The 16,794-nt window shown below is 28.9% G+C and overlaps 1 protein-coding gene across 2 annotated transcripts in view; it reads left to right on the forward strand.

Moving 5' to 3' along the window:
- The window catches only part of LOC118195096 (uncharacterized), a 95,503-nt gene extending 80,924 nt beyond the window's left edge, over nucleotides 1–14,579 (forward strand). For both annotated transcript variants that reach the window (XM_085827521.1, XM_085827522.1), the window contains exon 14: nucleotides 556–14,579. In XM_085827521.1, the coding sequence (XP_085683647.1) occupies nucleotides 556–682 (127 nt within the window). In that variant the 3' untranslated portion in view covers nucleotides 683–14,579. The remainder of the gene's footprint in view (nucleotides 1–555) is intronic.
- Nucleotides 14,580–16,794: the final 2,215 nt, after the last annotated feature.

Consider the following 16,794-nt stretch of genomic DNA (forward strand, 5'->3'; position numbering starts at 1 on the left):
TAGTATATCATGTTTGTTGGCAGACTGTAATTCCAAGTCATTAATTAAATCATTTTCATTGTCTGATACTAAGTCATATCAATCATTTATTGTCATTGTCAAAACTTCCTTATGAAATATGTGGAGAATTTAATCACCTAATCGCAAAAAAAAGCGTTATTACGAAATTACGAGAATCGAAATGCAGTTGGCTGTAGAGCTAAAAATCCATGATGCTACTTATTCAGCTTCCAGACAGTATATTTTTTATGTAACTCTGTTCTGACTTGGATGATGCTAGATATAATAGCGTGAACAGATATGCAAATAGAAAAAGTAGGAAGATTTAGAATTCTATCTGCTGTCACAGGGGAGAAATAAAATACATTGTCGTTGAAGATCCATCAGATAATGTGAGCAAAGTGCTCACGTTCCACCTAACTGTTCATTTTACATGTTTTAAATGTGTTCACTTTGAATTTTATTGCCGATGTGTTTTTCATTTTAAAACGTAAATTTTTTATCTTTTAATACATTGATTTTTAAGATTTTTTTCTGATGACTGTATTATTTCAGGAGGTTACCTTGTATGCACTTGTTCCATATTGAATGCGTTGATCAGTGGCTGACTACTAACAAACGGTGTCCCATATGTCGAGTTGACATTGAAGATCATCTGAAAGACTTTGGCATTACTTCGTGATATTGCTCTTGCTATTCCAAATATTATGGCATAGTGCTAGGATTTAACTTGAATGTCGTCGAATGATGTTTTATATCTTATTGCACTAAACATTTCTACTTGATTGTTTTTCTACATTTTATAAGTGTATCATCTTCCAAGTAACTACGTTCAAATGTAACGAACCACAACGATGAGCTTAGTGGCATGAAAATATGTGTGTTATTAGCTGGGCTATATGGTGCATTACAATAGGGTTCCCATGTGTTTTAATTGCTAAATGTTTTAATTTCTGTAAGTATAAAATCTAATTTTAATTTGTATAAATTAGTTTTTAAAAGTATTCAAATAAATTTCTTTATATATTAAATTGTCATTATTTAAAATTAAATAAATTAATAAAAATACTGTTGAATTTTGCAGATAATTATGAATGTATATGTTTTTGCAAATTATTTTGAATAGAAATCTCAGATATTAGATTATAACTGAGATAGGTGGGAAAATGCTTATAAGATTGCATAAAAAATTCAGTTCTGTGATTTGGGAGCCCTATTTGTAGAATCCCAGTCCTGGTCTTGCTTACAGTATCAAGTGCTATTTCTGCATGTTGTAGGTAGTCTGTGCTATTTAATTGGCTAAAATTTGCTGATTGTGTAAAAATTATTCAAAAATGTAAAACTAATGCAAATTTTAAAATTTCATCAGAAAGCATAATTTTTTTTTAATATAGTTTATACATTTGTAGCTTGCTTTTTCATTTATGTTAAGACAAGTATTTTAGAATAATTGTATAATTACTTTATTAGGATTTGAATAGTCTTGTCATTTTCGTGTTTAAAAATATTCTTCCTTTTTCTTATTTATGAGAAAATTTCATCCATTTAAAATGGAATTCTTTTAACTTAGGACTTGAATGGATTCATGTCAAAAGTACTTTTTATCTGTGTGTTATTCAAAAGCTTCAAGATTGTAGGGTTTTCATGTTTAACACATATATTTGTTTATGTGTAGATGTTTCACGTTTTTTGACACCAAAAAATGCTTTATATAAATATTCAAACTATGTTCCTTTTTTGAATTAGAAAACTTCAGAAATGTGTATACTTCTCCTTCTAAGCAATTTTATTTTAAAAATTCTTCCTCCCATCTCTTTGTACAGTTTATATGCTTTACATGCAGTTTATAAAATTTTTTAAATTCCATGTTCAAAAGTAAAATGCAAAATTCAATTTATGGTTTGCTGCATTTGTAGACGTAACTCAGAGAGGGAAGGAGCTGGTAGTTCTTAATAATCTTTTAGTATAAACAGAGGACAATTGATTTTATTTTGTAGTTTTTCATTACCTGACTTTTTTATTATTATTCTTGGAAATTACAGAAGTAATTTTATTTTACTTTAAAAATTCTACTTTAGAATTATGTTCATGTAAATGGTATTCTCTGAGAAAATTTTTGGGATTAATATCTAGCAAATAATTAACAAATAACCCTATTGATCTGGCTCTTCAGGAGCATTTGAAAAGGAATGATAAATAGAGTATGAGTGTATGCATGTGATATATTTGTACATACATACATATGCTTTCCCACAATGTGTGTACATGTATATATATGTATATATCCATTTTCTATATCAGTGGTCTTAAACTCAAATTGCATTGAGACTGATTATACAATCTGAAAGCAACTGATGAACCAGATTTTAATTTAAAAAAAAAAAAAAAAAAAAAAAAACCTAATCAACAATATACTCATAAATATTTTAACTAAATTTTAATTTTGCTAGCTAAATATTTATCAAAATGTATATCAGTGATACACACACATAAAAAATAAAAAAATAAAAAGTTCAAATTTATATTTATTATTTGTCTAAAATCTAAATGTTGGTATCTACAATCACTATCACCACTAAATAAGTTACTCAAACTAAAAATAAATAAATTATGGAAACTTATTAAAGAAATCCTTTCTAGTGAGACAAAAATTAAGAATACATAATTTCAACCTTGTCTCTTTCATTAAAAAGTTTTGCAGCAAATATACATGTTTGTATGTTTAATTATAAATTCTTAATTTCTTACTTTAGCTTGACCCTTAAGGGCATTTTGATTCTTATAAAGTTTGTAGCCTTGAAAAAATTTATTAGAAATTATTTTCATTATGGATTGCAGATGCTCATCAGTCAGTTGGGTTCTTTTCTTGAAAAATTTATAACTCAGCAAATTTATCTTTTGAGAAGTATGAATGAAAAGTTAATCAATTCTGTTACTTGAAATCTTTGAATAAGATTTATAGCCCACTGTAAATTAATTAGCACCATTTATAGATTTTCTGGGGGATTGTTCACATTCATTATTAATAATAATGAAAATAATGTAAACTCTGACTTCAAATAACTAAAATCTTGAAACCATTGTAACAAGTACACAATTGAAATGTGTTCTCAGGTCATATAAAATTACTTCAGAAGTCATGAGTTTGAGGCCACTGTTTTATATCATTATATTGTATTGAATGATATTGTAACATTCTGAAAGGAAAATATTGAGTTCTTTTCTGAAAACAGCAAATCATATGTTATTGCCTGAAAATTTTATTTTCAAATTGCAAGAGTTGTATGCATATTTTGCTTTATCTATAAATAGTAGTATAAATATTATGTCAGAAAATGTGTGTGCACACGCAGTAAACCATCAATTCTTAAATTAGAGTAATTAAGTTCTGTAGTGGCTAATTGGCATAATTTTAAATATGGCCTGAATATTTACATATTTTCTTAAGAAATTTATTATTATGGTGATTACAAACTATTTTTATTATTACACAATTATTATTATGATTCTATAAACTTGCAATTAAGTCTAATCTAATAAGATCACATAAGCTTAAAGAAAATTTTGTATATGGTAGAATTTTAATCTAATGTTGCATTTTGCAATATTCATTGTAGAAATGTTATTTTTATACTAGAATTGAGAAGTTAAATGTGTTTCCTGCCTTTAATACTAATATAGAGTCTACTTTTATACCAGAATGGTACTTTGTGTGATTCCTAAAATGCTGTATATAAATATAAGATTTTATATTTAAAAAGAATTAAAATAGTACCAATAGTTAATACTATTATAATTCTTTCTAAATCTGAAGACAAATTCAGTTATTCATGATACTATAATTTATTCTTCATGATTGGGAAAATATTTGCAGACTTGCATTTTTATATGCTTTTACATAATTCACAAAGTTTAGAAGACAAATCTAGTAATATACTTAAATTATATTTATGTTCCAAATTTGTCTAATTTAATTAAATACAGGTTAAGCTAAGAAAACGTGATAATTTAGTGTTGCAATAATATAGATTAACAAATTTAGATCAATAACATTTAAATTTATTTATTATTTATTTAAAATCTGTAAAATTTGACTAAGATGGAATGTTGATTCTTTTAACTTGAAGTTTCTATATTTAATTTTTTATTCTGTTATTTAAAATAGCTTCAACAAGTGATATTGATATATAATTTTATGCTGTAGAGATACACATACATACCATATTTATTCACATTGCATTTTTACCATTTGGCACAAGGCTCTGAAAATATTTCAGATGTTCTAATTTTTTTTTCTTCCCCCTTTTTCAAGACATTCAGAAATCAGCCTTTCCTGAAGTTTGAAATTATTCATCCATGTAGAGTTTGTTTTCATCTTTGATTTGCGTATGGTGCATGATCTCTGATTGATGAAAAATATTTTTGGGGTGCATGATTTCTGATTGATGAGGGAATAATAACAAAGAGCTTCAGGACAGTGGGAATATTTAATGCTGATTGTAGTTCTGAAGATCATTATATGTGAAAAGACAGCCTAAATTGTGATGAAGAGGGTGACAACGATTTTCAAACTTTGACACATGACACGGGTAGCGGTTCCAACAATATTAAATGGTTTTGAGGCCTAGTAAGGAAGCAGTGAACAAAAATAAGAACAGGCGAGATTTTAAGGTACAGGAAGTAAAAATTAAGATACTCAATGGTAGGAATGTTAATATCATGTATTCTTATTGGAACATATGCTGCTTTTAAATAAATAATATTGTGAGAGTTACCAATAGTTTATTCATCAGTACATTTCATTGTTATGTTCTTTTCGTAACCCCCTCAATTTTTGTATAATAAAATTAGTAAAAAAAAGAGGGGAATGCAGGAGTAAATAATGTATATATTACATGTGTAGGATAGAAGGCAAATATGAAATTATCTGAAATTTAATAGAATTTATGGGTATATTCCAAATAGTATTTTTGAATGTGTATAGAAAACATGCGAATATTTTAGCCTCCTCGAAGCGAAAACAGGAGAACATCTTGTGATTACCACTCCCTTAGGTAACCGATTCTTTAAATGATCAGTATTTAGTAGAACAATCAAGCTGGGAGAATTTAATTTTAGTTTATTAATGTAAAAAAACTATTTCAAGTTTTGGTATTTATTAACATTTTCTATACTTTTTGCTGTTTAATTTGTAAAACATTAAAAAAAAATAATCTATGTATATGTATTTTTGAGTTTTGGGAAGGAAGAAAGATGTCTTATGGAGATTTCATCTCATAAGCTTTCAAAAGGCTGTAGAAAAGAACCATTGGTGAACCAGAATGACTTGAATGTACATGAAGCAATGGAAATTTGTCTGGTTAAAGAAAGAAAAATATTTCAAAATTTTATCAACAGATGTCATTGCACTTATCATAACATGCTAATTAACCCTCTGAGCGTTACGGATTTAGCCCTGAAATTTCAAAGTTCCTCAAATTGTCATGAATAAGTGATATTTTCTTGATTTTAATTTAAAAAATGACTATCTCATTTTGTACCTTAACCCCTTCGAGCCGGGTAGCGAAAACGCGCGCTTATCGCTGAGGCCGGCAGTGTCTTACACGATCGTCTCTCCAGGGACGGGGGCTTTTTTGCTACTAAGCCTAAATCCATGAAATTTTCGAAGTATCAACGCATTGTTTAATAATGCTCTATAGAGTATTTAAACGGCTTATGCTTTATAAATATTTATATATATATACTTTAATTGCCTTATTTCTTGTTTAAATGCATATTTTACACATTTTATTTTAATTACTCACCATTTTATGAATTTTAACATTATACATCTGAAAACTAAATATATTACTTAAAATTCTCTTTTCGTATGAAAAATTTGAAAACATGGATCTACACACAGTCCTACGTTACATTCCTTGCACTCGTAATAACTCATTTGCCGTTTTGGAGGATTTTTCTAGGAATGTGAACAAACGAAGCATCGTCGTCTCATTTTCTTATCAGTCTCTTCTGAACTTTTGTAATGTTCAATTTGGAAAATGTCTTTCAGTTAATCTTTCAGAATCAATATCTGAAATATTTTGCATCATTTCTGCTATTTCATGCTCTGTTAAACATTTTTGACGCTTTGACATTGCAACGGTAAAAACAAAGAATTCACGTTTAACAAGATCTAATTATTTTCTAAAAACTGAACTGCAAACTGAAATACCCAACGCTTTAGAGCAAATAAAACTTCTCTACTTACAGTAAACAACTACCACGTGCGAATAAAGTGCGATTTAAAGAGACTTCATAAATCACGCCATTCGGAAACATTTATTTCCTCGTTTGTTTATATAATCAAAAACACGTGTATGTAAGTCATGCTTCTCTCATTTCGAGTAGAAGGTCTAATTTACGTGTATCTGAAACCATATGGACATACAGTGCCATCTTGTGGCAGAAATTATAGTTTGAAAAATGTTCCAAAGTACTGGCACAAATACGTTACAGTCGGTAGAGAATGCAACAATCCTCTGGCATGCCTGCGTGTCGGCCGGTAGGTAAGTGTGTTCGTTGCTGGCACGTATACGTGACAGTCGGCGCGAAGGGGTTAAATCCTTTTCTTGCAATATACATCCAAACCAAAATCAGATACATATAAAAGCTAGCAGAAATTTTCTTGTATAATGAATATAGAAGACAGCCTACGGAATTTTCCGGCCGTAATGCTGAGAGGGTTAAAAGACATGGCATTTGCTCCACATATTAGAAATACATCTAGGTCCTGTTCTGCATTGGAGAAGCTCATCATACCCTGTCAGTAAAGGATCAGGCTGTGCTTGTGAAGCATTTTTACAGGAATGCTACCTTTTGGTATATGGTGTGGCATGTCATGTCTTTAATTAATATATTAAGAGGAGTACAACACCATCTATTGGTCTTTTAATTAATATATTAAGAGGAGTACAACACCGTCTATTGATAAAATTTTGAACTATTTTTGTTCTTTGTTCAGATGAATTCCCATTGTTGCATGTATATTTGGATCTTTGTGACCAGCATTTTATTATTATTATTATTATTATTATTTGTTTACAGTTTAATTATAGTCACTGTGTTATACCCCTCCTAAATACCTGTAAAGTGTTAGGGGTTAGCAGATATTTATTTACTAGGTATCTTTTGTTGTATAATTGAGAAACGGCTCCTTATGAACACATAATAAATTTATTGAATGAACCTAATTAGAAATATATAAATGTTTTTGATAATGCAATCATTGCATGTTATCTATATTCTCCGAAAAGCAATAAAACCCTACATAATATATTTTTACTTTTTGGCTTAAATTAGTACTTTGACTGTTTACAATAGAATAAATCTAAGTATATTGTTTTTATTAATAATTTACTGTGTGTGCATATTTACACATATATAAGCTTGTCTGCACCTTACAAAAAAAGGGAATGGAAAACTATTATGTTTATTTAATAAAAAAATTGCTCATTTCTTTAGGTAACTAAGCAAATGAAATGTAGAACTATATGTATAAATGTTGTGTGTGCAGAATTATGCCTGTCTATGTACAGGTTTTCTTTTCTTTTTTTTTTTTTTTTTTTTTTTTTTAAATCTGAATCAGTTTCCAAAATTTGGTAGTACTGTTGTTTTCATCTTTCCTGCATGCAGGAAAAAAAATTAATACTATAATTTTATCAGTAGTTAGTGTTTGTTTAAATGTTCTGTTACTACATAATCTTGTTTTGGGACATTGCATGTTATCTATATTCTCCGAAAAGCAATAAAACCCTACATAATATATTTTTACTTTTTGGCTTAAATTAGTACTTTGACTGTTTACAATAGAATAAATCTAAGTATATTGTTTTTATTAATAATTTACTGTGTGTGCATATTTACACATATATAAGCTTGTCTGCACCTTACAAAAAAAGGGAATGGAAAACTATTATGTTTATTTAATAAAAAAATTGCTCATTTCTTTAGGTAACTAAGCAAATGAAATGTAGAACTATATGTATAAATGTTGTGTGTGCAGAATTATGCCTGTCTATATACAGGGTTTTTTTTTTTTTTTTTTAAATCTGAATCAGTTTCCAAAATTTGGTAGTACTGTTGTTTTAATCTTTCCTGCATGCAGGAAAAAAAATTAATACTATAATTTTATCAGTAGTTAGTGTTTGTTTAAATGTTCTGTTATTACGTAATCTTGTTTTGGGACTTTATAATACTTTATTAGGTATGTATTACAAAATGTAAATGCATCTAATGGTACAGGAATAGTTTGCTCGCTGTTCGTCAGAGATTAATTTAAATTTTAAGAAAATTGAAAAACATATAGAATTTAAAAAATTTACCTTCCTTGTATGCACTATATGACAGATAGTTAATACAATTATTGTGAAGTGCCAATTTAATGCTATGATGTATGAAATTTATACTTATAATATATGAAATATACTCTAGCATTCCGTTTTTATTTCTTTATTGTGTGTTTGATCTTTTAAAAACCCTCATTACTGTGTTGTGTTAAACTGTTTTAATTTCTAATTTTAAAGTACAAGTATTTTGTGCTTATAACGGGTAATCCTTTGCATGTAAAAATATAGGCTTACTTGTAAAGGATAAGGCTTAAAAAAGTGCTCAGGCATTTCAGATATTAAATAGCCAGAATATTTAGGGGCTTGCAGTGTATCAGCTGGGGCCTTGTAAAAATTTAATTGTGGTTTATCATTGCCTTAACATAAGGTTTCTTGTCCAGGGTTTTAATAGTTTTTGCACTTCATTCTGTGTTGAATGATATTTAACTCTATAGATGTACAATAAATAGGCCTTGTCCAAATCCAGTATTAAGGTTTGGCTCTAGTTCTTTCGAAATTTGATCATTTTAGGTCTCTTTTAAAGTGTACTAAAATTGTCTGTGTTTTTGTAGCTGATATTTTCATAAGGTTTTTGCAATCATTTGCACTCATCCAAATAAGCAATAAGTATAATGTTTAAATTAAGCATATACTGTTTTTCTCTTTTTATCATATTTTCTAATTTTTGATCTGAATGTCGATTCCTGTGCAAACAAATATTTTATCTATTGTGCATTGTGTGAAATGTGTTGCTCTTGCTTATTGCTCAGTGATAAGAATTGTAAGCTGCAATATTTGTAAATGTGAAAAAAAAAATTATTTAGACAGATGTTATAACTTTTTTATATGTACATTTAATTTGTTTCTGCCATTTAAGATTTGAATTGACTATATGCAAATTAGACTTCAAATTGCATTTATGCATATGACATTGAATATATGGATGCAAATGTAAATTCGAGTTTTTTGTTTTTGATATTATAGATGTATCCTTTTAAATATGCTTGAGTGATCTGTCAAATCTATTTATAGAAATCTTTTTACATGTTTAAGAGAGCCAGTAATGTAATATATTTATAGGAATGAGATACTGGTTGTATTTTAGGGCCATTTTTTTCATCTTCTGCAATCCAAAATTTCCATTGAATTCACTGTACATATCCTAATACTTAATTCTCATTTAAAGGCATTTTTGCAGTATTTTAGTATTCTCTTTGGGCAGTTAAAAGCTCTTAAAACAGTTTTTATTATGGAAAGTTTTCTATGTGTTTAATTAATCAATACCTAAAAGTTAGTTATAGAGTGGTATAAAAATTAGTCAGTATTATGATGCATATTTAAATATTTTAAACAAGTTTTGCACCCTTTTTATATTTTTTTCAATTAGAACTCGGTTATATTGCTTTCACTTTTTTAATTGTACAAAATTACGGTTTAATTTTTTGCTTACCTGTTATATTTCAAGTGTGGTGCTACCTGTCAAATTAAAATACTCAACTGGAAAACTGCCATAACTTGGGAATGAACAACGTGTTTTAATACTGCTGATAATATTAGCTTTTAAAAAAGGCATGTAATGTCATTTCTAAAGCTTTTTTTTAACCAGGAATTATATTTTTTGTTTTCATCTTTTCTAATAATAATTTAGAAGTGTGTTAAATAATTTTTGATAAAAGTGTTTTGGAAGTGGAAAGTCATGAATGAGCCCTTGTATAATATGTATATTTGCATCATCTCATTTAAAAATTTAATTGTTAATTTTTGAAATATAACATTTTAAACTAAATCTTTTTTTTTTTTTTTTTTTTTTTTGTATAATGCCCCCGAAATATGTGTTCATAGCTGCCAGTTGTCCAAGTCACATCTCCTAGTTTTTAATTTGTAGCCATTATTAAAGGAGATGTTTACCAGCTATAAATGAAATTTATTGAATTAATGATACTGTTAAACAAATTCATTTCCTCAACCTCTAATGATTCTCAGAGTAATTTTTCTCATTAAACTTTATTTCATCCTATTTTCTTAGTACATTTTATTAATATTTGTCATATTAAATTTCATTTGATCTAGGTTGTCTTAACCTACTGCAGAAATTTGTAAATTTTTAATAAGAAAATTCAAACAATGTTTAGTTAATGTATATTTGTATTTAATTTTGTTTACTTCGGTAGGTGGTACATGACTAATTTTATCCACACAGATACAATTTACATTAATTCTTAATTTTTATCACATTTAAAAGTACTTTGATAAGTAAAAGCTTTCCTTCACTACTCAGGGAACCAAAGAACGTAAAATGTAAAATATCCATTTGAATGCTAATATGTTCAACATCAGAATCATGTAAAAAATAGCTGAATAACCTGAACTATGCATTCTGAAGTAAGTTAAAGTTATTTGGGAGTTCCTTTGAAAAAATTTTAAAATTCATTCTGCAAACCTCCTGGTTTTCATGCAAAAAATATCCCAGTTATTAAGATTTTAAGGTGGCAGCTACGTACATTATTGCTTGAGACTGTATATCATTTGTGTGGCGGTCCCAGGTCTTAGCTTGGTTACTCCTTGGTATTTGCTGAGTGCTTATGTTTTCATTAGCACAGATCAAAAGTGAAGTGCTAAATGACATTAGGGGTCGAACTTGGGTCTGATTTCAAGAATTCGGGTTCCCATACCATTGCAAAGTGCACCTGTGCAGTGAGCTCTGGTGTTTGAACTGTTTTGTGGTGTATGTGTCCTAATTGGCCCTTTGAGACCACTACACACTCTCTCCGAACATTTTTAATACAATCTGAACATTTGCAGTCATTGCAATTGAGCCGGTGTGATTGTGAGTTCTGTGTGTTGAAGTGATTGATCATTGCATTGGTGGGTTGTGACCACCAGAGTACATGAGCATGCCTAATTGAGCCCATTGTTGCACTCTATTGCATGTTCTTATCACGTCTCTGTCACCAGTGGGGCAGTCTGGTGTTTGCGATTTGCTTGTATCACTATATATCAGCACAGACTGGAAGTGTGATGCTATGTGGTTCTCGTGTCCTTGAAGGTGGTAAATGACATTGGGGATGGGTTGTATCGTAGAAATCGAATACCATACCAAAAAATTGTGCCAATGCAGTCACTTATATTTGAACTGTTTTCCTTCTGCCCTTGGGACCTTGGGACCGCTACATTTTTTATTCATTTTGATATTACAGCACATATGGAACTTGTAGTACATGAATTTTTTAAATGTATCTTCAAGGGTCCTTTCCCCTAAAAATTTCAGTGATGAATTATTTATGTATAATATTGTTGTTTGACATAAAATGAATATTTAAATTTTTCACTGTTTAGTTCCCATCTCAAAGTGTGATTAATTAAATAAGTCCTTGAAATCTGTGAGATAATCAGCATTTTGAAGCTGTCTTTTGCTGCATGACAGGAAATAATCCCACCTATGTAACTTCAAACTAATGATGAATTTTATAACAAAGTAATCTGTAAATCAGGTAAGCATGTAACATCTGAATTACTTAGAGTATTAAAACTGGTTAATAATTGCTTATACATCTGCAGTAGCGCTAAATGATGGGACCAGTGGGAGAACTCACTTTAATGTGTATTTAATTATATTATTTAATTTTTATTTATCGAGGTGTTCTTTTCAAGAGAAAATCTGATACTTCATATAAAAATACGAAAACGATGTATATCTAACGAAAGCACAAACTGAAATAGGTTATGATTGAAAATTATAAGGTTAAAGAAGTGAATCCTTAAAGAGCACTGAAAGAATCAAGCAAGCAAAATTTTCACATAAAAATAAAACTCGCTGCCTTGAAAATACCATTCAACATTTCAATGTGACCACAGTAATATATTTGTTTAAATAGATAAAGTAAAAATTTAAAAGATTGCAATTTGATTATTTTGTGTTTAGCTGTATATGGCAAAACATGTGAAGGTTATTTTTCTAAAAGGAGGGATGCCATGATGAAGGACTTTCTAACGAAAACTGGCTCATGTTACCTTACTTGTAAGGAAAATCTCGAAAACATCTATGCAGGTAGCCTGTTTGCTAGGATTCAAACTATGAGTAGTCTTATGTGCTAACAACTGGTGAACAGCAGTTATTGTTTTAATGTGTTTGAAATGACTTGTTATGGTAATCCAGAGAATGCATAGTTTTGAATGAACATATGAAGGTCATAGATATTTGGAATTGTTGTTATTAAGTGCATAAATGTTAGACATCCTTTGCTATGTTAAACCATCCCTTTTGGCTTTAAAATGAGTAATATGTTATGAAATAAAATTGCTATAAAAGTACAACCTTCCTTTTAAATGTAAAGTCTTTTTATCCATATTAGATGAAAAATATTTGTCTAAAATTATGATGAGCATGTGTAGATTTAATAATTAATATTATGTGATTTAATCATTGACTAATGTTTATGTAGATTTAATAACTGGCATTATGCATTACTTCTGATATTATTAATGTATAAATTATCTTGCTGTGGTTTCTGAAAGTGCGTAAATGTTAGTAAATGTGCCTGCTGTGTTATGTTGATTTTTAGGTGTATGTTTTTGAAAGTTATTGGCAATCATTTTTTGTGATTCACTCTTTACTAACAGCAATAAAATAAATCATTATTTTTTTACCTAGAAGAAAACTATTTCATTTGAAGAATTAATTATGCTTTTAATACTGTAGTACCTTTATGCATCAGGAAGGTGTTCATGATCTTTTGAATATTTTCTTGCCTTTTGCCAGCTATGCATATATTATTAATATGTTACTCATGTATTTCCCCCTCCCATGCCCCCCCCTTTTTTTCCCTCAGATGCTTTACATCCAACTGCTTTTATGGCAATAAAGTAAATTCTTGTGTATTAATTTTTTATATCAATATCCTTCTGTAGCCAAATGTTAAATTTCACTCTGTAGGGTAACATTTGAATTGGCTTTTCAAGTGTTATTACATCTCCATAAGGAGTTAATGCAAGTTTCTTTGCAGGTCTATGAATTTTTGCATTTGTATGTGTGAAATATAATGTATGTTATTTATTAATACAAGCTGCCATGATTTTAAATATTCATTTGGTAAATTCGATTAGAAGTTTATAAGCTTTTATGTAGTACTTAATTTCTGCCAAAAAAAAAAAAAATTGCTTTTTCTTTTCTATACCTCGCTTTTTTTTTTTTTTATTTTTTATGAAAATTTTATCTTATGCTCATATTGTATATTAAAATAAAAAGCAGTTTCTTATTGCACCATTAATTTGGCGCAAAGGTGATGTGTATTAATGCAATTTTTTACACTGATTAACTGTACGTATAGAATAGCAAAATGTATTGAAATACTTGAGCCTCAGTTTTCACTAAAATTGTAACTTTTGTAGGGTGTGTCATGATTGACTTAAAAATACATATTTTAAGGTTGAATTTCAAGCAAAAATGATTTAACTTTGAATCAGATATGCTGATGTTCTTTTTATTCTGATTTGCATGAGAGATGTGATAAATGTTGTACAAAATCTCGCTTTTCTGCCTTATCTAACACTACTGAGCATATTTTAAGTGGCCTTTAGCTTCACTTTGTTTTTTAATGCTCTTAAACTGTAACTGCACCTTATAAAATGTGTTTTTGTTTCTTTTCACCAGTGATTTTTTTTTAATGAAATAAAATTTTGTATTCTAAGAGAAATAAGCCTAACACTTTCAAAAGAGTGAAGCTCAGTGTTCTGTTGTGCCCATAAAATAGTATCTGTGTTTTAGATACTTTGTCATTGTTGTTTAGCAATTACAGTTATTTTCTTTAAAGTATGTTTTGTTGAATATGAAATGTTTTGCCTGTCTTATAAAAGAATGATTGTTTGTTTGAAATCAGTATTTCTCTCTAAGTTTCTGGGTAATAAGACTTTCGTAAATTAAGTTGAAAATTTACATATTAATTTAGTTATTTGTGAATTATATTTTGATGCAGTGACTTTGAATATTTTGTGCTTTTTATAATGATTATTCAGATATTAATTAAGTTTGATGTTCCCTATATATTTTTTTTTAATTCCGCACCTACTAAGTCAGATTATCAGTCATGTTAAATATGTTTTGCAACAACATATTTGATGCATTAGAAATAAAAAAATTTTGTTCCTTATAAGAATATAAACATATTGTACAGTTATAATTGTAAATATGAGTAAATAAAGTTTATAATATGCATATTTTTTGCCACATTTTATTTGGAAACAACAAAACATGATTAAACAAATTTGCCTGTCTAGCTGTGGAATCCATATAGAATAACTAAAATTAATTAGAAATAACTCCATATATATATATATATATATATAATATCTGAAAGAAAAATTCATACTGAATGTATTTTTCCATATATCTATAATCATAGTGTAAATTATTTGACGTTATGTAATCAATAACTTTATGTCTAAATTGTATGAGCAGTCCTAGACCATTGGCTGCCCACATGCGAATTAAAATTGATCACCGCTATTGACAAACCTTATGCTTAAAATTTTTAAATTAAATATGTCAGACACTTGGAAAAATCATCTAAATATAAATGTGGAATGGAAGGAAATCAAAGAAACATGTTAAAATACGTTTTTTATTGTCAGAAAAGTATAGTCTACAACTACTATACATATTCGTAAAATCTGTAATGTGGGTATTGTCCAACTGCACTATCTTATCTTTTTGAAATTTTTTTTTTTGAAGAATTTTGACATATTTAGTTTTTACATACGGTTGGTTCAGGGCTTAATTTCTAAGATTAGAAGAGAGCCCTATGGGAAGACCGTCAGCAGAAAGAAACCAGAGTAAATAAATGACTATTAAACTCATTAATAATTTTAAAATCAAATAGTTAATTATTATCAAATTAATTAATTGCTATTTAATTAATGTTTATAAATTCTTATTTAATCAATAATTATTATATAATTAATTCATTATAATTTAATTGATAATTTTATATAATTAATCAATTATAATTTAATTGATAATTATTAGATAATTCAGTATTCTTTATTGAAATAATTAAAGATTGAAGTAATTAACTAATTAAAATTAATAAAATGAATTAATAAAATTAAAGAGATAAATTAAAATTTAATACGCGATTTAATATAATTTTATTGTTAAAATAAAATTTTCGAGACAAAATTTCTACTGAAATTGTTATTCAACTACATAAAAGAAGTGCTGCAACCTTCTTATTCAGGGCTCCGGTGCGTTCCGGCAAGAATTATGATTTATTACAAAAACTAAGAAGCACCGGAGCCGACATCCGGTGCGTTCCGGCCCAATTTGAGTTCTGATCGTTGGGGGGGGGGGGGAGTTCTTTTATCATCACAAAAATTAAATATACTTAAAGTGTAGCTGATGAAAATTCCAGGGCGGAACAGAATGAGGGGATTTGGTGAGAGAGAACGCTCTCTTTGACTGCGGCTCTCTGTTGATATAATTATAGCCATCAAGCAGATGGGTGTCAGGGGTAAATGATTCCCGAATCGGACTCCTAAATGTAAAGTTGCTGGTTACACTCCCCCCTTCCTCCATTAGTGGATACTGTAGGAAGACGATGTATAGGATGTGCTTGAGCAGTTTATCTCAGTATTTCACTCTTATTGTACTCGCTGTCACTTGACGCACATTTCAGAACACAAATTTGTCTTTCTGCGAGGATAACTAACTGTAAAGCATCGATAACAATACACTAGATACAATGGCATGGTGAGAAATTTAGGCGTTCCTAAACAAACTCCCCCAAATTTATTCTTCTTAAAGGGAAAGGTTTCTGCATGTGAGTGAGGGAACTTCTCATGGTTTCATGAGTTCGTATTTCTAGGGAAATAGAGTATTGCAAGGTCTGCTTATTTTTAAACTAAAATGTTAGGAATTCTAAAATTTGTTCTCTTTAAATTGTGATTCAGTTTTATAAAAGGAAGTACCTGAGCTCATCTTATTTAGGGCTCCGGTGCACTCTGGCTAAAATTGTAATTTATCTTAAAATTTGAGAAGCTCCGGCGCAATTTAAGCACTGGGTTGGTTACAATATAATTGTGACATGCCGTGCCTTTCGTACTTAAATACATAATGGTAAATATATAACATTAATACATATAACAATACATTTACAAACATATATATATGGCATGATTGTATACATAAATGCAAAGAGCAATTTCTTTCATAGAAATCATATTTGATATGAATTATTTTCTAGAATATTTTAGACTTTCTTTTGTTTTGTGGAATGCAAAGAGGTGTTGTGTGGTCCTCTAGTCTTTTTGTCAATTCTTGTCTGCAATTTTTGTCAAGTAGGTCATTTTGTCAGTTTTGATTTAAATATTTGAAAGTTCCAGTGTGTTGTTATTTGCTTATCTTGTATTGCACAATTTTCTCTACTATTGAGGT

Source organism: Stegodyphus dumicola, chromosome 12 (assembly GCF_044657685.1).
Source record: "Stegodyphus dumicola isolate Sdum_Otavi_A_Nest chromosome 12, ASM4465768v1".
NCBI lineage: Eukaryota > Metazoa > Arthropoda > Arachnida > Araneae > Eresidae > Stegodyphus > Stegodyphus dumicola.